This window comes from Pseudophryne corroboree, chromosome 6, assembly GCF_028390025.1.
Source record: "Pseudophryne corroboree isolate aPseCor3 chromosome 6, aPseCor3.hap2, whole genome shotgun sequence".
In the NCBI taxonomy this organism is placed as follows: Eukaryota; Metazoa; Chordata; class Amphibia; order Anura; family Myobatrachidae; genus Pseudophryne; species Pseudophryne corroboree.
The window spans coordinates 696,437,264-696,463,751 of NC_086449.1; the positions used below are offsets into that span (position 1 = coordinate 696,437,264).

The window sequence follows — 26,488 nt, forward strand, 5'->3', positions numbered from 1 at the left end:
ACACTCTTTCGGAGTACACACTGGAGGGGGGCAACTTAGGTAAAATAAAGCCAGTTTGTGCAAGGGCCTCCAAATTGCCTCTTTTTCCTGCCAGTATACGTACGGACTGTCTGATGTGCCTACTTGGATGCTGTCACTCATATAATCCTCCACCATTCTTTCAATGGTGACAGAATCATATGCAGTGACCGCAGACGACATGTCAGTAATCGTTGGCAGGTCCTTCAGTCCAGACCAGATGTCAGCACTTGCTCCTGACTGCCCTGCATTACCGCCAGCGGGTGGTTTTGGAAATCTGATCCTTTTCCTGGCAGCTCCAGTGGCGGAAGAAAATGAAGGAGGAGCTGTTGGCGGGTCACGTTCCGCTTGACTTGACAAGTGTCTCACCAGCAGGTCTTTAAACATCTGCAGACTTGTGTCTGCCGGAAAGAGAGATACTACGTAGGCTTTAAACCTAGGATCGAGCACGGTGGACAAAATGTAGTGCTCTGATTTCAACAGATTGACCACCCATGAATCCTGGTTAAGCGAATGAGTCCCACATGCCTAGCGGAATCGCTCCGTTTTAGCTCCTCCTTCAATCTCTCCAGCTGCTTCTGCAAAAGTCTGATGAGGGGAATGACCTGACTCAGGCTGGCAGTGTCTGAAAACTGACTTCACGTGTGGCAAGTTCAAAGGGTTGCAGAACCTTGCACAACGTTGAAATCATTCTCCACTGCGCTTGAGTCAGGTGCATTCCCCCTCCTTTGCCTATATCGTAGGCAGATGTATAGGCTTGAATGGCCTTTTGCTGCTCCTCCATCCTCTGAAGCATATAGAGGGTTGAATTCCACCTCGTTACCACCTCTTGCTTCAGCTGATGGCGGGGCAGGTTCAGGAGTGTTTGCTGCTGCTCCAGTCTTCGGCACGCGGTGGCTGAATGCCGAAAGTGGCCCGCAATTCTTCTGGCTACCAATAGCATCTCTTGCACGCCCCTGTCGTTTTTTAAATAATTCTGCACCACCAAATTCAATGTATGTGCAAAACATGGGACGTGCTGGAATTTGCCCAATTGTAATGCACGCACAATATTAGTGGCGTTGTCCAATGTCACAAATCCCCAGGAGAGTCCAATTGGGGTAAGCCAATCTGCGATGATGTTCCTAAGTTTCCGTAAGAGGTTGTCAGCTGTGTGCCTCTTATGGAAAGCGGTGATACAAAGCGTAGCCTGCCTAGGAACGAGTTGGCGTTTGCGAGATGCTGCTACTGGTGCCGCCGCTGCTGTTGTTGCTGCGGGAGGCAATACATCTACCCAGTGGGCTGTCACAGTCATATATTCCTGAGTCTGCCCTGCTCCACTTGTCCACATGTCCGTGGTTAAGTAGACACTGGGTACAACTGCATTTTTTAGGACACTGGTGAGTCTTTTTCTGATGTCTGTTTACATTCTCGGTGTCGCCTGCCTAGAGAAGTGGAACGTAGATGTTATTTGGTACCGGGGACACACTACCTCAAGAAATTCTCTAATTACCTGTGAACTAACGGCGGATACCGGACGCACGTCTAACACCAACACAGCTGCCAAGGCCTGAGTTATCTGCTTTGCAGCAGGATGACTGCTGTGATATTTCATCTTCCTCGCAAAGGACTGTTGGACAGTCAATTGCTAACTGGAAGTAGTACAAGTGGTCTTCCGACTTCCCCTCTGGGATGACGATCGACTCCCAGCAGCAACAACAGCAGCGCCAGCAGTAACAACAGCAGCAGTAGGCGTTCCACTCAAGGATCCATCAGAGGAATCCCAGTCAGGAGAGGACTCGTCAGACTTGCCAGTGACATGGCCTGCAGGACTATTGGCGTTCCTGTCTAAGGGGGAAATTTACATTGTGGGAGTTGGTGGTGTGGTTTGCAGGAGCTTGGGTACAAGAGGAAGAAGAGATTTAGTTGTCAGTGGACTGCTTCCGCTGTCACCCAAAGTTTTTGAACCTGTCAATGACTTCTGATGAATGCGCTCCAGGTGACGTATAAGGGAGGATGTTCCTAGGTGGTTAACGTCCTTACCCCTACTTATTACAGCGTGACAAAGGCAACACACGGCTTGACACCTGTTGTCCGCATTTCTGTTAAAATAATTCCACACTGAAGAGTGATTTTTTGGGGTAATTTGACCAGGCATGTCAATGGCCATATTCATCCCACGGGCAACAGGTGTCTCCCCGGGTGCCTGACTTAAACAAACCACCTCACAATCAGATTCCTCCTTGTCAATTTCCTCCTCAGCGCCAGCAACACCCATATCCTCATCCTGATGTACTTCAACAGTGACATCTTCAATTTCAATATCAGGAACTGGACTGTGGGTGCTCCTTCCAGCACTTGCAGGGGGCGTGCAAATGGTGGAAGGCGCCACCTCTCCCTGTTCAGTGTTGGGAAGGTCAGGCATTGCAACCGACACAATTGGACTCTCCTTGGGGATTTGTGATTTAGAAGAACGCACAGTTCTTTGCTGTGCTTTTGCCAGCTTAAGTCTTTTCATTTCTCTAACGTCCTAGAGGATGCTGGGGACTCCGTAAGGACCATGGGTATAGACGGGCTCCGCAGGAGACATGGGCACTTTAAGAAAGTCTTTAGACCTGGGTGTGCACTGGCTCCTCCCTCTATGCCCCTCCTGCAGACCTCAGTTTGATACTGTGTGCTTTTCAGTGAGCTCTCCTGAGTTTGCTGATAGAAAGTATTTTGTTAGGCTTTTTTATTTTCAGGGAGCTCTGCTGGCAACAGACTCCCTGCATCGAGGGACTGAGGGGAGAGAAGCAGCCCTACTCTCTGAAGCTAGGTCCTGCTTCTTAGGCTACTGGACACCATTAGCTCCAGGGGGATTGGTACGCAGGATCTCACCCTAGCCGTCCGTCTCAGAGCCGCGCCGCCGTCCCCCTCGCAGAGCCGGAAGATAGAAGCCGGGTGAGTATGAGAAGAAAAGAAGACTTTAAAGGTGGCAGAAGACTTCATGATCTTCACTGAGGTAACGCACAGCACTGCAGCTGTGCGCCATTGCTCCCACACACCTCACATACTCTGGTCACTGTAAGGGTGCAGGGCGCAGGGGGGGGGGCGCCCTGGGCAGCAATATAAACCTCTTGTTTGGCAAAAGGAGCATATATACAGCTGGACACTGTATATATGCAGGAGCCCCCGCCAAATTTTACACTTTAGCGGGACAGAAGCCCGCCGTCGAGGGGGCGGGGCTTCTCCCTCAGCACTCACCAGCGCCATGTTTTTCTCCACAGCACCGCTGAGAGGAAGCTCCCCAGACTCTCCCCTGCTTATACCACGGTAGAAGAGAGGGTTTTAAAGAAGAGGGGGGGCACGTAATTCGGCGCAGATAATAACAGCGCTACTGGGTAAACATTAAATTGCTGTGTTTTTTCCTGGGTCATATAGCGCTAGGGTGTGTGCTGGCATACTCTCTCTCTGTCTCTCCAAAGGGCCTTGTGGGGGAATTATCTTCAGATGAGCATTCCCTGAGTGTGTGGTGTGTCGGTACGTGTGTGTCGACATGTCTGAGGTAAAAGGCTTTCCTAAGGAGGAGATGGAGCAAATGTGTGTGTGAGTGCTGTCTCCGTCGACAACGCCTACACCTGATTGGATATGTGAAATTAAGTGCCAAGGTAAATTTATTGCACAAAAGATTAGAGAACAGACAGTGAATCTACCCATGCCTGTCCCTATGTCTCAGAGACCTTCAGAGTCTCACAACGCTCACTATCCAAAATAATAGACACTGATATCGACACGGAGTCTGACTCCAGTGTCGACTACGATAATGCAAAGTTACAGCCAAAACTGGCAGAAAAGTATTCAATATATGATTATTGTAATAAAAGATGTTTTGCATATCACTAATGACTCATCTGTCCCTGACACGAGGGTACATATATATATATATATATATATATAAAAGATGATGTCTTATATATATATATATATATATATATAAAACATGCCCAAAGAGACATTAGTCTACTGGGTTCTAGAGTCAACGCTATGTCGATTTCTGCTAGACGTGTCCTGTGGAACATGCAATGGACAGGTGATGCCGACTAAAAGAGGCATATGGAAGGTTTACCTTACAAGGCTGAGGAATTGTGTGTAGAAGGGCTCTCGGACCTGGTCTCCACAGCTATAGCTGGTAATTCTGATCTTTTGCCTTATATTCCCTCACAGCCTAAGAAAGCATGACATTATCAAATGCAGTCCTTTTGGTCGCAGAATAACAAGAAAGTACGAGGAGCGTCCTTTCTTACCAGAGGTAAGGGCACAGGGCACAGCTAGTTCCCAGGAACAGAAGTCCTCCCCGGCCTCTACTACATCCACCGCATGACGCTGGAGCTCCGCTAAGGGAGTCCGTCCCAGTGGGAGCACGTCTTCGACTCTTCAGCCACATCTGAGTTCACTCACAGGTGGATCCCCGGGCAATAAAAATTGTTCTCAGGGTTACAAGCTGGAATTCGAAAGGTGCCTCCTCGCCGGTTTTTCCTTATCGGACCTACCGGCTTCTCCCCCAGAAAGGGAGATAATATTAAATACAATTCACACATTGTATCTCCAACAGGTGGTGCTCAAGGTTCCCCTCCTGCAACAAGGAAGGCGATATGACTCAACCTTGGCTGTAGTCCCAAAACCGTACGGTTCGGTCAGACCTATTTTAAAATTAAAATCTCTGAACCTATACGGGAAAAGGTTCAAATTTAAAGTGGAATCGCCCAGAGCGATCATCGCCAGCCTGGAAGGGGGGGATTTTATGGTGTATCTAGACATAAATGCTGCATACCTTCATGTTCCCATTTATCCACCCCATCAGGCGTACCTGACAATTGCGGTACAGGATTGTCATTACCAATTTCAGGGTAATTGGCGGAAATAATGGTGCTCCTACGCAAGCAAGGAATCACAGTTATCCCATACTTGGACGATCGCCTAAAAAGGGCGAGATCAAAAGAGCAGTTGTTCAACAGCGTGTCACTTTCGCTGAAGGTATCACAGCAACATGGCTGGATTCTCAGTTTCCTGAGGTCACAGTTGGTTCCTATAACTCGTCTGCCCTTCTTGGGTATGATTCTGGATACAGACCAGAAATGGTTTTACCTTCAGATAGAGAAGGCCCAGGAACTCATGACTCTAGTCAGGGACCTATTGAAACCAAGACAGGTGTCAGTGCATCACTGCACTCGAGTCCTGGGAAAAACATTCCCTCAGGCAGGTTCCATGCGAGGACTTCAAATGGGACCTACTGGACAAGTGGTCCGGGTCACATCTACAGATTCATCAGTTGATCACCCTATCCCCCAGGGCCAGGGTATCTCTCCTGTGGTGGCTGCAGAGTGCTCACCTTCTAGAGGGCCGCAGATTCGGCCTTCAGGACTGGATCCTGGTGACCACGGATGCGAGCCTCCGAGGCTGGAGAGCAGTCACACAGGGAAGAAATTTCCAAGGTCTTTGGTCAAGTCAAGAGACTTGTCTTCACATCAAATTATTGGAACTAAGGGCCATATACAACGCCCTACGTCAAGCGGAGACCTTTCTTCGCGACCAACCAGTTCTGATCCAGTCAGACAACGTCACCGCAGTAGCTCATGTAAACCGCCAAGGCGGCACAAGGAGCAGAGTGGCGATGGAGGAAGCCACCAGAATTCTTCGCTGGGCGGAGAATCATGTAAGAGCACTGTCAGACACCGTGGGTGTTCCAGTCAGTCTATGTATTTCCTCCTCTTCCTCTCATACCCAAGGGTTGAGAATAATAAGAAAAAGGAGGAGTGCGAACAATCCTCATTGTTCTAGATTGGCCACGAAGGATCTGGTATCCGGATCTGCAGGAAATGCTTACAGAAGATCCGTGGCCTCTTCCTCTAAGGCAGGACCTGTTGCAACAGGGCCCATGTCTGTTCCATGACTTACCACGGCTGCGTTTGACGGCATGGCGGTTGAACGCCGGATCCTAGCGGAAAAAGGCATTCCGGATGAGGTCATTCCTACGCTGATAAAGGCTAGGAAGGACGTGACATCTAAACATTATCACCGTATATGGCGAAAATGTTTCTTGGTGTGAGGCCAGGAATGCTCCTACGGAAGAATTCCATCTGGGCCGTTTCCTTCACTTCCTACAAACTGGAGTGAATTTGGGCCTAAAACTTAGGCTCCATTAAGGTTCAGATTTCGGCCCTATCCATTTTCTTTCAAAAAGAATTGGCTTCTCTCCCAGAAGTTCAGACTTTTGTGAAGGGAGTGCTGCATTTTCAGCCTCCTTTTGTACCTCTGGTGGAGCCCTGGGACCTTAACGTGGTGTTAAATTTCCTTAAGTCACACTGGTTTGAACCACCTAAAACGGTAGAGTTAAAATATCTCACTTGGAAGGTGGTCATGTTATTAGCCTTGGCTTCGGCTAGGCAAGTGTCGGAATTGGCGGCTTTGTCTCATAAAAGCCCCTATCTGGTTTTCCGTGTCGATAGAGCGGAGTTGCGGACACGTCCTCAATTCCTGCCTAAGGTGGTATCATCCTTTCATATGAACCAGCCTATTGTGGTGCCTGTGGCTACGCGTGACTTGGTGGACTCCAAATCCCTGGATGTGGTCAGGGCTTTGAAAATTTACGTAGCCAGAATGGCTAGAGTCAGAAAAACAGAATCACTGTTTGTCCTGTATGCTGCCAACAAACTTGGCGCTCCTGCTTCAAAGCAGACTATTGCCCGCTGGATTTGTAACACCATTCTGCAGGCTCATTCTACAGCTGGATTGCCGTTGCCTAAATCGGTTAGGGCCCATTCCACTAGGAAGGTGGGCTCTTTTTGGGCGGCTGCCCGAGGGGTCTCGGCATTACAGTTGTGCCGAGCTGCTACTTGGTCAGGTTCAAACACTTTTGCTAAGTTCTACAAGTTTGATACCCTGGCTGAGGAGGACCTCTTCTTTGCTCAATCGGTGCTGCAGAGTCATCCGCACTCTCCCGCCCGTTTGGGAGCTTTGGTATAATCCCCATGGTCCTTACGGAGTCCCCAGCATCCTCTAGGACGTTAGAGAAAATAAGATTTTACTTACCGGTAAATCTATTTCTCGTAGTCCGTAGAGGATGCTGGGCTCCCGTCCCAAGTGCGGACTACTTCTGCAATACTTGTATATAGTTATTGCTTCAATAAGGGTTATGTTATAGTTGCATCGGTCCTGAACTGATGCTATGTTTCATACTGTTAACTGGGTAGTTTATCACAAGTTATACGGTGTGATTGGTGTGGCTGGTATGAATCTTGCCCTTGGATTAACAAACTCCTTTCCTCGTACTGTCCGTCTCATTTGGGCACAGTTTCTCTAACTGAGGTCTGGAGGAGGGGCATAGAGGGAGGAGCCAGTGCACACCCAGGTCTAAAGACTTTCTTAAAGTGCCCATGTCTCCTGCGGAGCCCGTCTATCCCCATGGTCCTTACGGAGTCCCCAGCATCCTCTACGGACTACGAGAAATAGATTTACCGGTAAGTAAAATCTTATTTTCTCTAACGTCCTAAGTGGATGCTGGGGACTCCGTAAGGACCATGGGGATTAGCGGCTCCGCAGGAGACTGGGCACAACTAAAGAAAGCTTTAGGACTACCTGGTGTGCACTGGCTCCTCCCACTAAGACCCTCCTCCAGACCTCAGTTAGATTCTTGTGCCCGGCCGAGCTGGATGCACACTAGGGGCTCTCCTGAGCACCTAGAAAGAAAGTATATTTAGGTTTTTTATTTTCAGTGAGATCTGCTGGCAACAGACTCACTGCAGCGAGGGACTAAGGGGAGAAGAAGCGAACCTACCTAACAGGTGGTAGTTTGGGCTTCTTAGGCTAATATATAGGCGCAATATATGTATACAAGCAGCTATTTGGGGAAAAATCACTCAGTTATAGTGTTAATCCCTGCATTATATAGCGCTCTGGTGTGTGCTGGCATACTCTCTCTCGGTCTCCCCAAAGGACTTTGTGGGGTCCTGTCCTCAGTCAGAGCATTCCCTGTGTGTGTGCGGTGTGTCGGTACGGCTGTGTCGACATGTTGGATGAGAAAGGTTACGTGGAGGCGGAGCAGAGGCCGATAAATGGGATGTCGCCCCCTGTGGAGCCGACACCAGAGTGGATGGATAGGTGGAAGGTATTAACCGACAGTGTTAACTCCATACATAAAAGGCTGGATGACGTAACAGCTGTGGGACAGCCGGCTTCTCAGCCCGCGTCTGCCCAGGCGTCTCAAAGGCCATCAGGGGCTCAAACAACGCCCGTTACCTCAGATGGCAGACACAGATGTCGACACGGAGTCTGACTCCAGTGTCGACGAGGTTGAGACATATACACAATCCACTAGGAACATCCGTTACATGATCTCGGCAATGAAAAAATGTGTTACGCATTTTCTGACATGAACCCAAGTACCACATAAAAGGGGTTTTATTTTTGGGGAGAAAAAACAGCCAGTGTTTTGTTCCCCCATCAGATGAATGAATGAAGTGTGTAAAGAAGCGTGGTTTCCCCCGATAAGAAACTGGTAATTTCTAAAAAGTTACTGATGGCGTACCCTTTCCCGCCAGAGGATAGGTCACGTTGGGAGATATCCCTTAGGGTGGATAAGGCGCTCACACGTTTGTCAAAAGGTGGCACTGCCGTCTTAGGATACGGCCACCTTGAAGGAACCTGCTGATAAAAAGCAGGAGGCGATCCTTAAGTCTGTATTTACACACTCAGGTTATATACTGAAACCTGCAATTGCCTCAGCATAAATAGTGCTGCTGCAGCGTGGTCTGACACCCTGTCAGATAATATTAATACGCTAAGACAGGGATAATATTTTGCTAACATTGAGCATATTTAAGACGTTGTCTTATATATAAAGGATGCACAGAGGGATATTTGCCGGCTGGCATCCAGAATTAATGCAATGTCCATTCTGCCAGGAGGGTAGTAGAAACCCGGCAGTGGACAGGTGATACTGCATTTAAAAGGCACATGGAGATTCTGCCTTATAAGGGTGAGGAATTGTTTGGGGATGGTCTCTGGGACCTCGTATCCACAGCAACAGCTGGGAAGACATTTTTTTACCTCAGGTTTCCTCACAAAAGCCTAAAGAAAGCACCGTATTTTCAGATACAGTCCTTTCGGCTTCAGAAAAGCAAGCGGGTCAAAGGCGCTTTCTTTCTGCACAGAGACAAGGGAAGAAGGAAAAAGCTGCACCAGTCAGCCAGTTCCAGGATCAAATATCTTCCCTCGCTTCCTCTGAGTCCACCGCATGACGCTGGGGCTCCACAGGTGGAGACAGGTGCGGTGGGGGCGCGTCTCGGGAACTGCAGGGATCAGTGGGCTTGCCCACAGGTGGATCCCTAGGTTCTGCAAGTAGTATCACAGGGATACAGGCTGGAGTTCGAGACGACTCCCCCTCGCCGTTGCCTCACATCAGCCTTGCCTGCTGCCCTCGGAGAAAGGTAGTACTGGCGGCAATTCACAAGCTGTACTTCCAGCAGGTGAAATCAAGGTACCCCTCCTTCAACAAGGCCGGGGTTACTATTCCAAAATGTTGTGGTACCGAAACCAGACGGTTCGGTGAGACCCATTCTAAAATTGAAATCCTTGAACACTTATATACGAAGGTTCAAGTTCAAAATGGAATCGCTCAGGGAGATTATTGCAAGCCTGGAAAATTTCAGGGTATCACTGGACATCAAGGATACTTACCTGCATGTCCCTATTTACCCTCGTCACCAGGTGTACCTCAAAATTGTGGTACAGGATTGTCATTACCAATTCCAGACGTTGCCGTGGATCTGTCCCCGGCACCGAGGGTATTTACCAAGGTAATGGCCGAAGTACTTATCCCGTACTTGGACGATCTCCTTATAAAGGCGAGGTCCAGGGAGCAGTTGTTCGTCGGAGTAGCACTATCTCGAGAAGTGATACAACAGCACGGCTGGATTCTGAATATTCCAAAGTCGCAGCTGGTTCCTACGACGCGTCTACTGTTCCTGGGTATGGTTCTGGACACAGAACAGGATAAAAAGGGTTTCTCCCGGAGGAGAAGTCCAAGGAGTTGGCGTCTCTAGACGGAGACCTCCTAATACAAATACAGGTATCGGTGCATCTATGCACGCGAGCCTTGGGAAAGATGGTAGCTTCTTACGAAGAATTTCCATTCGCTAAGTCCCATGCAAGGATCTTCCAGTGGGATCTGTTGGACAAGTGGTCCGGGTCGCATCCTCAGATGCATCGGCGGATAACCCTGTCTCCAAGGGCCAGGGTGTCGCTGTGGTGGTGACTGCAGAGTGCTCATCTTCTAGGGGGCCGCAGATTCGGCATACAGGACTGGGTCCTGGTGACCACGGATGCCAGCCTTCAAGGCTGGGGGGCAGTCACACAGGGAAGAAACTTCCAAGGCCTATGGAAAAGTCAGGAGACTTCCCTACACATAAATGTTCTGGAACTATGGGCCATTTACAATGCCCTAAGTCAGGCTAGACCCCTGCTTCAACACCGGCCGGTGCTGATCCAGTCAGACAACATCACGGCGGTCGCTCATGTAAACCGACAGGGCGGCACAAGAAGCAGGATGGTGATGGCAGAAGCCACAAGGATTCTCCGATGGGCGGAAAATCATGTGTTAGCACTGTCAGCAGTGTTCATTCCCGGAGTGGACAACTGAGAAGCAGACTTTCTCAGCAGACACGACCTCCACCCGAGAGAGTGGGGACTTCATCCAGGAGTCTTCCAAATGATTGTACACCGTGGGGAAAGGCCACAGGTGGACAGGATGGCGTCCCGCCTCAACAAAAAGCTACAAAGATATTGCGCCAGGTCAAGGGACCCTCAGGCGATAGCTGTGGACGCTCTGGTAACACCGTGGGTGTACCAGTCGGTGTATGTGTTCCCTTCTCTGCCTCTCATACCCAGGGTAATGAGAATAATAAGAAGGAGAGGAGTAAGAAGTTCCGGGTGGCCAAGAAGAGCTTGGTACCCAGAACTCCAAGAAATGATCTCAGAGGACCCATGGCCTCTGCCGCTCAGACAGGACCTGCTGCAGCAGGGGGCCTGTCTGTTCCAAGACGTACCGCGGCTGCGTTTGACGGCATGGCGGTTGTACGCCGGATCCTGAAGGAAAAGGTCATTCCGGAGGAAGTTATCCCTACGCTATTTAAAGCTAGGAAAGAAGTGAACGCAAACCATTATCACCGCATATGGCGGAAATAGGTTGCGTGCTGTGAGGCCAGTAAGGCCCCAAAGGAGGAATTTCAGCTAGGTCGCTTTCTGCACTTCCTACAAGTCAGAGGTGACTATGGGCCTAAAATTGGGTTCCATTAAGGCCCAGATTTCGGCTCTATCGATTTTCTTCCAAAATAGAACTGGCTTCACTGCCTGAAGTTCAGACTTTTGTTAAGGGAGTGCTGCATAGTCAGCCCCCGTTTGTGCCTCCAGTTGCACCGTGGGATCTCAACGTAGTGTTGGATTTCCTGAAGTCGCATTGAGTTGAGCCACTTAAATCCGTGGAGCTACAATACCTCACGTGGAAAGTGGTCATGCTGTGGGCCTTGGCGTCGGCCAGGCGTGTATCAGAATTGGCGGCTTTGTCAAAAGCCCTTATCTGTATTTTATATGGATAAGGCGGAATTGAGGACTCGTTCCCAATTCCTTCCAAAGGTGGTAGCAGTTTTTCATGTGAACCAACCTATTGTGGTGCCTGCGGCTACTTGGGACTTGGAGGATTCCAAGTTTCTGGACGTAGTCAGGGCCCTGAAAAGTATGTTTCCAGGACGGCTGGAGTCAGGAAAACTGACTCGCTATTTATCCTGTATGCACCCAACAAGCTGGGTGCTCCTGCTTCTAAGCAGACTATGGCTCGCTGGATCTGTAGCACGATTCAACTTGCACATTCTGCGGCTGGACTGCCGCACCCTAAATCTGTGAAAGCCCATTCCACGAGGAAAGTGGGCTCTTCTTGGGCGGCTGCCCGAGGGGTCTCGGCTTTACAAATTTGCCGAGCTGTTACTTGGTCGGGTTAAAACACTCTTGCAAGAGTCTACAAGTTTGATACCCTGGCTGAGGAGGACCTTGAGTTTGCTCATTCGGTGCTGCAGAGTCACCCGCACTCTCCCGCCCGTTTGGGAGCTTTGGTATAATCCCCATGGTCCTTACGGAGTCCCCAGCATCCACTTAGGACGTTAGAGAAAATAAGATTTTACTCACCGGTAAATCTATTTTTCGTAGTCCGTAGTGGATGCTGGGCGCCCATCCCAAGTGCGGATTGTCTGCAATACTTGTATATAGTTATTGCCTAACTAAAGGGTTATTGTTGAGCCATCTGTGGAGAGGCTCAGTTGTTATCATACTGTTAACTGGGTATAGTATCACGAGTTATACGGTGTGATTGGTGTGGCTGGTATGAGTCTTACCCGGGATTCAAAATCCTTCCTTATTGTGTCAGCTCTTCCGGGCACAGTATCCTAACTGAGGTCTGGAGGAGGGTCTTAGTGGGAGGAGCCAGTGCACACCAGGTAGTCCTAAAGCTTTCTTTAGTTGTGCCCAGTCTCCTGCGGAGCCGCTAATCCCCCATGGTCCTTACGGAGTCCCCAGCATCCACTACAGACTACGAGAAATAGATTTACCGGTGAGTAAAATCTTATTTTTTCCTAGCGGGAGGATGAGTGCTTCCATCCTCATGTGAAGCTGAACCACTAGTCATGAACATAGGCCAGGGCCTCAGCCGTTCCTTGCCATTCCAAATCGTAAATGGCATATTGGCAGGTTTATGCTTCTCCTCAGTCGCTTTTAATTTAGATTTTTGGGTCATTTTACTGAACTTTTGTTTTTTGGATTTTACATGCTCTCTACTATGACATTGGACTTCGGTCTTGGCAGACGACGTTGATGGCATTTCATCGTCTCGGCCATGACTAGTGGCAGCAGCTTCAGCACGAGGTGGAAGTGGATCTTGATCTTTCCCTATTTTACCCTCCACATTTTTGTTCTCCATCTTTTAATGTGTGGAATTATATGCAGTAATATATCAATAGCAATGGCCTACTGTACCGTACAGCTATATATATATATATATATATATATATATATATACTGGTGATCAGCAAAATTCTGCACTGTCCTCCTACTATATACTGCGCACAACTACAATGCAGCACAGATATGGATAGTATACTTGACGACACAGAGGTAGAGCAATGGACTACTGTACCGTACTGCTATATATATATATATATATATATATATATACTGGTGATCAGCAAAATTCTGCACTGTCCTCCTACTATATACTGCGCACAACTACAATGCAGCACATATATGGAGCGTTTTCAGGCAGAGAACGTAGATATTTGCAGCACACTGAGCACAGATATTTGCAGCACACTGAACACAGAAACTGAGAGAACGCAGCCACGTCCTCTCGCTATCATCTCCAATGCACGAGTGAAAATGGCGGCGACGCGCGGCTCTTTATATGCAATACGAATCTCGCGAGAATACGACAGCGGGATGATGACGTTCAGGCGCGTTCGTGTTAACCGAGCAAGGCGGGAAGATCCGAGGCTGGCTCGGACCCGTGTAAACCTTGAGGAACCGAACCCGCTCATCTCTAGTTGTAAGGGTTCAAAAATTTTAGACTGCAAAAAGTCTAAAACTAGTTTCAAGTCCAATGGAGCTGTAGGTGGTATAAACAGAGGTTGAACTCTAAGGACACCTTGCAAGAAAATTGACAAAGCAGAAACCTGCACCTATAGTGTTGCTAAACATAGTCCTTCATCTAACCCCATCTGTAAAAATAGCAAAAGACGAGATAACTTGAAAGAAGATGTCGCAATCTTCTGAGATTCCCACCAACCAATATAAGCTCACCAAATCCTTTGATAATGAGCTGCTGTAACTGGCTTCCTAGCACGTAACCTGGTTGGTATAACTGACTCTGGAATGCCCTCTCATTTTAAGAGAGCAGTTTCAACAGCCACCCCGTCAAACGCAGCCTCGCTAAATCGGGGTAAACAAACGGACCTTGTTGCAGCAGGTCTGAATGTAGCGGAAGCGCCCACCGATCATCTGCAAGTAGACCGTGGAGATCTGAGAACAAAGCTCTCTGAGGCCAGTGAGGCGCCACTAGTATGACGGTTGTGTGGACTCTCTTTTGATCCGCTTTAGCAACCGAGGAAACAGCGGAAATGGTGGAAATAGATACACGAGGCTGTACGGCCACGTTATCGTGAGAGCATCCACGGCCACTGTCCTTGTATCTCTTGTTCTGGACACATACTTGGGTGTCTGATGATTTTGGTGCGATGCCATTAGATCCACCTGTGGGTAACCCCACCGCTGGACTAACATCTAGAACACTTCTGGATGTAAAGCCCATTCTCCTGGATGAAAATCATGACGACTGAGATAATCTGCTTCCCAGTTGTCCACTCCTGGAATAAACACTGCTGATATCACTTGGTGATGCTCGGCCCAATTCAGGATTCGAGCAACTTCTTGCGTGGCCATGCGACTTCTAGACCGTCCTTGTTTGTTGTTGTATGCGACTGCCATCGCGTTGGCTGACTGAACATGAACAATCTGAGACTAGAGCATGTGATCTGCCTGTGGCAGAGTGTTGAAAATTGCTCTGAGTTGCATGGCAATTTTTGACAGTAATCTTTCTCGGTCTGACCATAGACCCTGAAACTAAAAACGCAGGACCACTGCTCCCCAACCACTGATACTTGCATCCGTCATCAGAATTATCCAATTCCAGACTCCGAATTTTTTTCCCACTGTGAGATGTCTTATTTGGAGCCACTAGAGCAGCGAAACTGTGGCCCTTGGAGACAAACGCACCATTTGATGAATTTGTAGATGAGACCCTGACCACTGTGCGAGAACATATAGCTGAAAAGGACGTGAGTGAAATCTTCAGAACTCAAGTACTTTGAAAGATGACGAATACTTTGTGTTTTCACCTCTGGAAGGTAAATCCGTTGATTTACCATATCCAGAATCATTCTCAGAAATGTAATTGATTGAGACGGGACAAGGCTTGATCTTTTAGTTGCTGTACTAGGACGTTGTACGTTAGTAAGGCATTTGGAAGGAGCATTTGTTGAGACGAAGCCTTGATGAGTAGGTCGTCCAAGTACGGAACTATTATCACTCCCAGGGATCTGAGATGAGCAGTCATCACAGACATTACTTTTGTGAATACACGAGGCGCCGATGAGAGGCCAAACAGTAGTGCCTAAAATTGATAGTGGTTTTGCTGTACTGCAAACCTTAAGTACACCTGATGCAGTGACCAAATTGGGATGTGTAAGTTACGCATCCTTGAGATCCAGTGAAATCATGAATTCCTTTGGTTCTAAACCTGCAATCACTGATCACTGCAATTCCATCTTGAACCTGTAGTAAGTGACGTACTGATTGAGTCCCTTTAGGTTCAATATCGGTCTGACCGAGCCGTCCGGCTTTGGTACTACAAAAAGATTGGAATAAAAACCTTGACCTTGTTGGTGTATTGGTACCTGAATCAAAACTGATGAATCTACGAGAGACTGAATAGGGTTCTGCAGAACTGCCTTATTGTCTCCTGACACAGGCAGACCTGTCGTGAAAAAAACGCATTGGTGGTAGACAATCAAACTCTATTTTGTAACCCTTGTACACTCAATTACGGATCCACCGATCTGTGGATGTCTGAAACCATGCCAAGTTAAATGTTTGAAGGCATGCTTCCACAACTGAAGATCCGAGATGGGCTGGAAGCCCGTCATGCCACTGGTTTGTCAGCTGGCTTTGTTCGTTGACGACGGTTAGTGGTTTGTTCAAAACCACGTCCTCTACCATGTCTTATCTGTACGGTTGTTCCTCGAGCACGGCCTCGAAAGGACTGAGGTCTAAAAGATCTGAACGCTGGTCCAGCATACTTCCTTTTAGGAACTGGTGTGGGCAACGGTAGGAACACAGATTTTACCCTTGTAGCCTGAGAAATCCATTTGTCCAATTTAGGACCAAATAACATATTGCCAGTATAAGGCAACACATCTATTCCTTGTTTAGACTCAGCCTTGGCCTGCCAAGACCGCAACCAAAGTGCCCGATGGGCCGCAATAATAGAGGCTGATCCGAGAACTTACTTGTCCAACATACATAGATGCCATAGCCAAATACTCAGCCGATTCGCAAATGTGATTGGTTAGAAGTAGAAGCTGGTCTGAGGAAAGATCTTGTTGTAGGCCTAACTTGAGCTGTTTTGCCCATGCAACTACAGCCTTGTTAACCCAAACTCAACTAAAGCAGGTCTAAGCAACACTCCTGCTGCTGTATAAATGGACTTTAGCATGGCCTCCAGCTTACGCTCCGACGGGTCTTTAAGTGTTGTTGCAGCTGGGACTGGAATAGTTAACTTCTTTGAAAGTTTTGAAACTGTAGAATTCACTGGTGGTGAATTTTCCCTTTAGTTGTCATAGCCTGTGGGAAAGGGTAGTTAGACAGAAATTGCTTTGGCACAGAAAAGCGTTTATCTGGATTTTGCTATGCTTCCGTCAACTGCTTATTAAGAGAATCTGAATAAGGAAAACACACAGTCGCCCTTTGTCTCTTAGTAAATAAAACTATCTTTCGACAGAGGCTCCTCATTCTCAGTGAAATCTAACACCTGGCGTACTGCTCTGATGAAATAATCAATGCCCGTGCTATCCGTGACCTCAATATCTGACTCCTGGCCCAATTCACCTTCCTCCTTTTCTCTAACGTCCTAAGTGGATGCTGGGGACTCCGTAAGGACCATGGGGGATTAGCGGCTCCGCAGGAGACTGGGCACAACTAAAGAAAGCTTTAGGACTACCTGGTGTGCACTGGCTCCTCCCACTAAGACCCTCCTCCAGACCTCAGTTAGATTCTTGTGCCCGGCCGAGCTGGATGCACACTAGGGGCTCTCCTGAGCACCTAGAAAGAAAGTATATTTAGATTTTTTATTTTCAGTGAGATCTGCTGGCAACAGACTCACTGCAGCGAGGGACTAAGGGGAGAAGAAGCGAACCTACCTAACAGGTGGTAGTTTGGGCTTCTTAGGCTACTGGACACCATTAGCTCCAGAGGGATCGACCGCAGGACCCGACCTTGGTGTTCGTTCCCGGAGCCGCGCCGCCGTCCCCCTTACAGAGCCAGAAGCGCGAAGAAGGTCCGGAAAATCGGCGGCAGAAGACTTCGGTCTTCACCAAGGTAGCGCACAGCACTGCAGCTGTGCGCCATTGCTCCTCATGTACACCTCACACTTCAGTCACTGATGGGTGCAGGGCGCTGGGGGGGGGCGCCCCGAGGGCAATAAATAACACCTTGGCTGGCAAAATATACATCATATATAGTCCCAGAGGCTATATAGATGTAAAATTACCCCTGCCAGTATCACAGAAAAAGCGGGAGAAAGTCCGCCGAAAAGGGGGCGGGGCTTCTCCCTCAGCACACTGGCGCCATTTTCTCTTCACAGTGCAGCTGGAAGACAGCTCCCCAGACTCTCCCCTGTAGTTTTCAGGCTCAAAGGGTTAAAAAGAGAGGGGGGGCACTAAATTTAGGCGCAATATATGTATACAAGCAGCTATTTGGGGAAAAATCACTCAGTTATAGTGTTAATCCCTGCATTATATAGCGCTCTGGTGTGTGCTGGCATACTCTCTCTCGGTCTCCCCAAAGGACTTTGTGGGGTCCTGTCCTCAGTCAGAGCATTCCCTGTGTGTGTGCGGTGTGTCGGTACGGCTGTGTCGACATGTTGGATGAGGAAGGTTACGTGGAGGCGGAGCAGAGGCCGATAAATGGGATGTCGCCCCCTGTGGGGCCGACACCAGAGTGGATGGATAGGTGGAAGGTATTAACCGACAGTGTCAACTCCCTACATAAAAGGCTGGATGACGTAACAGCTGTGGGACAGCCGGCTTCTCAGCCCGCGTCTGCCCAGGCGTCTCAAAGGCCATCAGGGGCTCAAACAACGCCCGTTACCTCAGATGGCAGACACAGATGTCGACACGGAGTCTGACTCCAGTGTCGACGAGGTTGAGACATATACACAATCCACTAGGAACATCCGTTACATGATCTCGGCAATGAAAAAATGTGTTACGCATTTTCTGACTTGAACCCAAGTACCACATAAAAGGGGTTTTATTTTTGGGGAGAAAAAACAGCCAGTGTTTTGTTCCCCCATCAGATGAATGTATGAAGTGTGTAAAGAAGCGTGGTTTCCCCCGATAAGAAACTGGTAATTTCTAAAAAGTTACTGATGGCGTACCCTTTCCCGCCAGAGGATAGGTCACGTTGGGAGATATCCCTTAGGGTGGATAAGGCGCTCACACGTTTGTCAAAAGGTGGCACTGCCGTCTTAGGATACGGCCACCTTGAAGGAACCTGCTGATAAAAAGCAGGAGGCGATCCTGAAGTCTGTATTTACACACTCAGGTTATATACTGAAACCTGCAATTGCCTCAGCATAAATAGTGCTGCTGCAGCGTGGTCTGACACCCTGTCAGATAATATTAATACGCTAAGACAGGGATAATTTTTTGCTAACATTGAGCATATTTAAGACGTTGTCTTATATATAAAGGATGCACAGAGGGATATTTGCCGGCTGGCATCCAGAATTAATGCAATGTCCATTCTGCCAGGAGGGTAGTAGAAACCCGGCAGTGGACAGGTGATACTGCATTTAAAAGGCACATGGAGATTCTGCCTTATAAGGGTGAGGAATTGTTTGGGGATGGTCTCTGGGACCTCGTATCCACAGCAACAGCTGGGAAGAAAAATTTATACCTCAGGTTTCCTCACAAAAGCCTAAAGAAAGCACCGTATTTTCAGGTACAGTCCTTTCGGCTTCAGAAAAGCAAGCGGGTCAAAGGCGCTTTCTTTCTGCACAGAGACAAGGGAAGAAGGAGAAAAAGCTGCACCAGTCAGCCAGTTCCAGGATCAAATATCTTCCCTCGCTTCCTCTGAGTCCACCGCATGACGCCGGGGCTCCACAGGTGGAGACAGGTGCGGTGGGGGCGCGTCTCGGGAACTGCAGGGATCAGTGGGCTTGCCCACAGGTGGATCCCTAGGTTCTGCAAGTAGTATCACAGGGATACAGGCTGGAGTTCGAGACGACTCCCCCTCGCCGTTGCCTCACATCAGCCTTGCCTGCTGCCCTCGGAGAAAGGTAGTACTGGCGGCAATTCACAAGCTGTACTTCCAGCAGGTGAAATCAAGGTACCCCTCCTTCAACAAGGCCGGGGTTACTATTCCAAAATGTTGTGGTACCGAAACCAGACGGTTCGGTGAGACCCATTCTAAAATTGAAATCCTTGAACACTTATATACGAAGGTTCAAGTTCAAAATGGAATCGCTCAGGGCGATTATTGCAAGCCTGGAAAATTTCAGGGTATCGCTGGACATCAAGGATACTTACCTGCATGTCCCTATTTACCCTCGTCACCAGGTGTACCTCAAAATTGTGGTACAGGATTGTCATTACCAATTCCAGACGTTGCCGTGGATCTGTCCCCGGCACCGAGGGTATTTACCAAGGTAATGGCCGAAGTACTTATCCCGTACTTGGACGATCTCCTTATAAAGGCGAGGTCCAGGGAGCAGTTGTTCGTCGGAGTAGCACTATCTCGAGAAGTGATACAACAGCACGGCTGGATTCTGAATATTCCAAAGTCGTAGCTGGTTCCTACGACGCGTCTACTGTTCCTGGGTATGGTTCTGGACACAGAACAGGATAAAAAGGGTTTCTCCCGGAGGAGAAGTCCAAGGAGTTGGCGTCTCTAGACGGAGACCTCCTAATACAAATACAGGTATCGGTGCATCTATGCACGCGAGCCTTGGGAAAGATGGTAGCTTCTTACGAAGAATTTCCATTCGCCAAGTCCCATGCAAGGATCTTCCAGTGGGATCTGTTGGACAAGTGGTCCGGGTCGCATCCTCAGATGCATCGGCGGATAACCCTGTCTCCAAGGGCCAGGGTGTCGCTGTGGTGGTGACTGCAGAGTGCTCATCTTCTAGGGGGCCGCAGTTTCGGCATACAGGACTGGGTCCTGGTGACCACGGATGCCAGCCTTCAAGGCTGGAGGGCAGTCACACAGGGAAGAAACTTCCAAGGCCTATGGAAAAGTCAGGAGACTTCCCTACACATAAATGTTCTGGAACTATGGGCCATTTACAATGCCCTAAGTCAGGCTAGACCCCTGCTTCAACACCGGCCAGTGCTGATCCAGTCAGACAACATCACGGCGGTCGCTCATGTAAACCGACAGGGCGGCACAAGAAGCAGGATGGTGATGGCAGAAGCCACAAGGATTCTCCGATGGGCGGAAAATCATGTGTTAGCACTGTCAGCAGTGTTCATTTCCGGAGTGGACAACTGAGAAGCAGACTTTCTCAGCAGACACGACCTCCACCCGAGAGAGTGGGGACTTCATCTAGAAGTCTTCCAAATGATCGTACACCGTGGGGAAAGGCCACAGGTGGACAGGATGGCGTCCCGCCTCAACAAAAAGCTACAAAGATATTGCGCCAGGTCAAGGGACCCTCAGGCGATAGCTGTGGACGCTCTGGTAACACCGTGGGTGTACCAGTCGGTGTATGTGTTCCCTTCTCTGCCTCTCATACCCAGGGTAATGAGAATAATAAGAAGGAGAGGAGTAAGAAGTTCCGGGTGGCCAAGAAGAGCTTGGTACCCAGAACTCCAAGAAATGATCTCAGAGGACCCATGGCCTCTGCCGCTCAGACAGGACCTGCTGCAGCAGGGGGCCTGTCTGTTCCAAGACGTACCGTGGCTGCGTTTGACGGCATGGCGGTTGAACGCCGGATCCTGAAGGAAAAGGTCATTCCGGAGGAAGTTATCCCTACGCTATTTAAAGCTAGGAAAGAAGTGAACGCAAACCATTATCACCGCATATGGCGGAAATAGGTTGCGTGCTGTGAGGCCAGTAAGGCCCCAAAGGAGGAATTTCAGCTAGGTCCCTTTCTGCACTTCCTACAAGTCAGAGGTGACTATGGGCCTAAAATTGGGTTCCATTAAGGCCCAGATTTCGGCTCTATCGATTTTCTTCCAAAATAGAACTGGCTTCACTGCCTGAAGTTCAGACTTTTGTTAAGGGAGTGCTGCATAGTCAGCCCCCGTTTGTGCCTCCAGTGGCACCGTGGGATCTCAACGTAGTGTTGGATTTCCTGAAGTCGCATTGAGTTGAGCCACTTAAATCCGTGGAGCTACAATACCTCACGTGGAAAGTGGTCATGCTGTGGGCCTTGGCGTCGGCCAGGCGTGTATCAGAATTGGCGGCTTTGTCAAAAGCCCTTATCTGTATTTTATATGGATAAGGCGGAATTGAGGATTCCAAGTTTCTGGACGTAGTCAGGGACCTGAAAAGTATATGTTTCCAGGACGGCTGGAGTCAGGAAAACTGACTCGCTATTTATCCTGTATGCCCCCAACAAGCTGGGTGCTCCTGCTTCTAAGCAGACTATGGCTCGCTGGATCTGTAGCACGATTCAACTTGCACATTCTGCGGCTGGACTGCCGCACCCTAAATCTGTGAGCCCATTTCACGAGGAAAGTGGGCTCTTCTTGGGCGGCTGCCCGAGGGGTCTCGGCTTTACAAATTTGCCGAGCTGTTACTTGGTCGGGTTAAAACACTCTTGCAAGAGTCTACAAGTTTGATACCCTGGCTGAGGAGGACCTTGAGTTTGCTCATTCGGTGCTGCAGAGTCACCCGCACTCTCCCGCCCGTTTGGGAGCTTTGGTATAATCCCCATGGTCCTTACGGAGTCCCCAGCATCCACTTAGGACGTTAGAGAAAATAAGATTTTACTCACCGGTAAATCTATTTCTCGTAGTCCGTAGTGGATGCTGGGCGCCCATCCCAAGTGCGGATTGTCTGCAATACTTGTATATAGTTATTGCCTAACTAAAGGGTTATTGTTGAGCCATCTGTTGAGAGGCTCAGTTGTTATCATACTGTTAACTGGGTATAGTATCACGAGTTATACGGTGTGATTGGTGTGGCTGGTATGAGTCTTACCCGGGATTCAAAATCCTTCCTTATTGTGTCAGCTCTTCCGGGCACAGTATCCTAACTGAGGTCTGGAGGAGGGTCTTAGTGGGAGGAGCCAGTGCACACCAGGTAGTCCTAAAGCTTTCTTTAGTTGTGCCCAGTCTCCTGCGGAGCCGCTAATCCCCCATGGTCCTTACGGAGTCCCCAGCATCCACTACAGACTACGAGAAATAGATTTACCGGTGAGTAAAATCTTATTTTCTTCCTGAGATATTGGGTTTGGCATTGTATCATCAGAATGTAACACAGAGGAAATCGTTAAATTATGAGACAAACGATGACTACTCTTAGGAATTGAACTATTCATGGACTTTTGTAAACCCTGCAAAGTTCTAGAATTTTCCTGAGCACACTCTGGCTGCTCAGACGGCATTAACCTTGGATCAAGCTTAGCCGCCTCACGCTTTTTTCTGTGCAAGTGGAAGTCCCATCACGTAACACATTATCAAGTTACGTTTGCTTTTCCAGTCATCATGCATACAGACAGACAGTAATATAGTGAAACAACAGTCCTCACAACTCAATAAAAAAAATAACTGAAGTTTGTATAAGCTCGAGTGCATCGCACCCTGATACACACTATCTTTAAAGTTTGTTCTTCACTTGAAAAACCTACTAACACCCCTGCCCCCTCCAATGACCGTGTGTTGTAGGACTGACACCAAATTCCTGCAGGAAGAAGCAGGAAGTCATTTTAAAATGGCGTCCACCCATGTGCTTTTTTTTTCCCAATACATACCCAGATATGTATATTATATGCTCATAGGCTTAATAGCCTACCTTAGACTATACAACAGGTCTAAAACAGAAGCACACTGTCCTGGCCGCCTCCCCCTTATGCTGAAGGGAATCGCTGGCTGGGGTCGCCATAACAGTTCCCCTCCCCCCCCCTTCACTGCTTATTAATACCCAGTGTAGTGAGCAGCGGCTTCCCTGCCGAGTGCAGGAAGCCCCGGCTAGCAGAGAGAGCTGGGGAGAAGTGACTGCACTGGCCGGCGGCTATTCTTACATACACAGCATGGGGAGAGAGTGTTGGGCGCAGCCCCTGTACCCTCCCACATTTGTCACACACGGAGCGGCGGGAGCTGACTGCCGTTACATACACAGCAGCGGAGATCTGGGGAGAGTGTGTCGGGCGCAGCCCCTACAACCTCCCACACCTGATAGTAAAAAATGGCACACACGGAGCAGCAGCAGCATGAGCTGACCGCCCACTCTTTACCTTCTGCACCGCACCTACTGGGGTCTGGAGGCGCTGCAAGCACCGACCTGCTCCTGCAGCCATGGCTGAATCGGCTAACGCTGATGAAGGTCTATGGCGGGGCTTCTCCACTTAAGCACCGACAAGCCTTTTGCTGCTATAGCAGCACACACAGTCCCAGACCCAAGCTTCTTAGTAAGCTGGGAAGGAGCTGTGGTTGAAAAATAAAAAGTTTTAATAATAAATATCTGGAGCGGAGTCCAGAATGTGCCTTCCCTGTGGATGCACAAAAAACACAGAGGTATCTTGGGAGTATGGAGGGGGAGGAGGGTTACTAATTTAAATGTGCCTATCCCTGCTAACGCCCCGTTCATATCCCAAGAGTACTCCAGTGAGCCCTAGTGGATGAAAAAGAAATTAAATGTTAATACATGTTTGGTAAATATTTGCAAATTATGGTAATTACATTCTTCTGCTTTTTCCCTGGAACAATATTAGACGTGTCTTACCTACTTGTATCCTTATCCTCTTGGTTCTGTCTCCTTCTCTCCCAATTCCCTAGGACTTGATAAACAAAAACATTTTTAATTAATATTTTTATTTGCCTCCTATACTCTGTAGTTAGTAAAGTTGTCATTGTTTATTTTGGTTATAGATTAATGCTGCTTCGTTATTCTCCCAACTACAGGATTTTGATAAATTACTCCTGGAGAAGAAACAATTGGATAGTCTGTGCGATGAACAGGAACAGGCATTGCAGGAAATGGGCCAGCACCTTAGCCAGTAGGTTTCCATTACTGTATGTATGTATGTATGTATGTATGTATTGTTTCATCTCTTCTTGATAAATGAGGGAAGAAGTTATTAAGGCAGGCATGTCCAAACTGTGGCCCTCCAGCTGTTGAGAAACTACACATAACAGCATGCCCTGACACAGCTTTTGCATTCTCTGACAGCAAAACTGTGTCAGGGCATGCTGGGATATGTAGTTTCACAACAGCTGGAGGGCCGCAGTTTGGACATGCCTGTATTAAGGGGTAGATGTATGATGTAGCAAAAAGAGTGAAGAAGTTGCCCATGGCAACCAATCAGCTGATAGAGATAGATAGAGATATATACTTATGTATATATATATATATATATATATATATATATATATATATATATATATACACACACACACACACACACACACACACACACACACACACACACACACACACACACACACCACATACATATACAGCGGCTACGTATAATATTATAGAATGCATTTGGGCAACTTCCCCACTGGCACCCTTCTCCACTCTTTTCACTGCTTCATACATCTCCCCCTTAGTTAGATTTATGAAAAACAGACACAAGTCAGTTAAGTCCAACTTTTACTAAACTGTAGCTCTGATAATCCAGAGGAAGGCTAGTAACACAGCACCCCAGTAGGAGTCTACTCTTTCCGCATGCAAACACGGCTGTGTCTTTTGCCGCATCTGTGTCATATACGATTTTAGAAGTACTGAGATGTCCACTTGCAGCGTCTTGCAACTGTGCACTTCCATCTCTGCATCTTTAGACGCAGCCACTTACAGCGACACACCCACGTTTGCTTCATCACCTCCCCACCTGTTATTTCCCAGGAACCCCCGCTGACATACACAGTCCCTGCATCCAAATTCAACCTATACATTGCTGGCTGTTTTTTTCAGACAAGTTGGGAATTCCTGACTTGTCGGAAAACACGTGGATCGGCGGAATAGCCGCAGATCCATGTGCATTTTTCGGAAACCCGGCCAAATCCGACAGATTTTGGCCCCGTTTCCGACAATCTCAATCCAACTTTAAAAAAAGCGGGGACATGTTTTAAAGGGTTTGGGGACGGGGGAGGATTAGGAGGAAGAGACGGCGGGTGGGTGAGGAGGACGGGAGAGGAGATGGAGCGGAGACGGATGAGGAGGAGCTGAGAGGAGGAGACCGGTACATTCAGTGCCGGAGCTGGGACCTCGCTTGCTGGAGCCGGGTGTATGCCAAGTGCCGTGAGGTCTGGTGGTGGCACCCCATCCTCCTACTACGCTGCTGCTGCAGCCGCCGCGTTCCCTGCTCTCCCCGCCGTGATGACCTGCTAGTGGAAGGGAGCCGTGTCTTTACCGGGAGGGCGCCTATCTGTGTCCTTTCTGACAATGTTAATCCGACTATCGGATTTGGCCGTTCATTGAATACTGCTTTGTCGGATCCTTTCTAAAGTACTTGTCACCGTAGATGGAAACCTGTGGCATGAATATGTTGCAGAGGGACCGGGATCTTTTCTAGGGGGTCATTCCGACCCGTTCGCACGCTGCAGTTTGTCGCAGCGGTTTGAACAGGTCGGAACTGCGCATGCGCGGCAGACGCATTGCACACGCTCGTCGTTGCCCGGCGACAGCCGTTGCCGGGCATCGACGCCGCCAGCGGAAAAAGTGATCGTAGCGGAGATCGCAAGAAGACTGACAGGCGGGAGGAGTTCCCGGGCGTCAACTGACCGTTTTCCGGACGTGGTGAGGCGAACGCAGGCGTTTGGAGGGCGGATGTCTAACGTCAATTCCGGAACCTTCGTCGCTGGATCTGTCGCACAGGGTAAGTAAGTCTGACCCTGGTCTTGTTTTGCAGGAAACATTTTGCATAGCAGGGCTGCACAAGCGATCGCAGCCCTGCTATGCTAAAATACACTCCCCCATAGGCGGCGTCAAGTTGATCGCACGAGCAGCAAAAAGTTGTTACGTGCCATCAACTCAGAATGAGGGCCATAGTCCGAACCAGAGACAACTCTGGCCCTTATCATTTGAAGTAACTGAACTTTCTCAACCTTAATGGTTACTATGGCCTATATTTATATTGTCTATACCCCTCAATATCCAATGTTTTACTCCCTGTATATTCCTCATTATTTGTTAATTTAAAAAATAAAGATTTCAGTAAGAATTGCTGATAAAAAAGAAACACTGCTCTGTTATAAGATATTTCTAGCAAAAGAGCCATCATCTCAGTGGCTGTCATTGTAAGACACCTGCCAATATTGTGTAGTGACTTACAATGGGATGAATATGCATATTCTGAAAATTCTCCACATCATATAATGCAGTTTTAGTCGTGTTTGTGCTGTAATGTCTATGATTTTAGTATAAGACAAGTAAATCTGGCAAAACGCCAAGGACAAATTAAGTTAGCAAA

General features: G+C 48.5%; 1 protein-coding gene across 1 annotated transcript in view; it reads left to right on the forward strand.

Annotated features, from left to right (window-relative positions):
- Positions 1 to 26,488, forward strand: part of LOC134933252 (RUN and FYVE domain-containing protein 1-like) — a 180,436-nt gene that overhangs the window by 106,718 nt on the left and 47,230 nt on the right. The window contains exon 15 of the mRNA XM_063928320.1: positions 23,976 to 24,070. Within this exon, the coding sequence (XP_063784390.1) occupies positions 23,976 to 24,070 (95 nt within the window). The remainder of the gene's footprint in view (positions 1 to 23,975; positions 24,071 to 26,488) is intronic.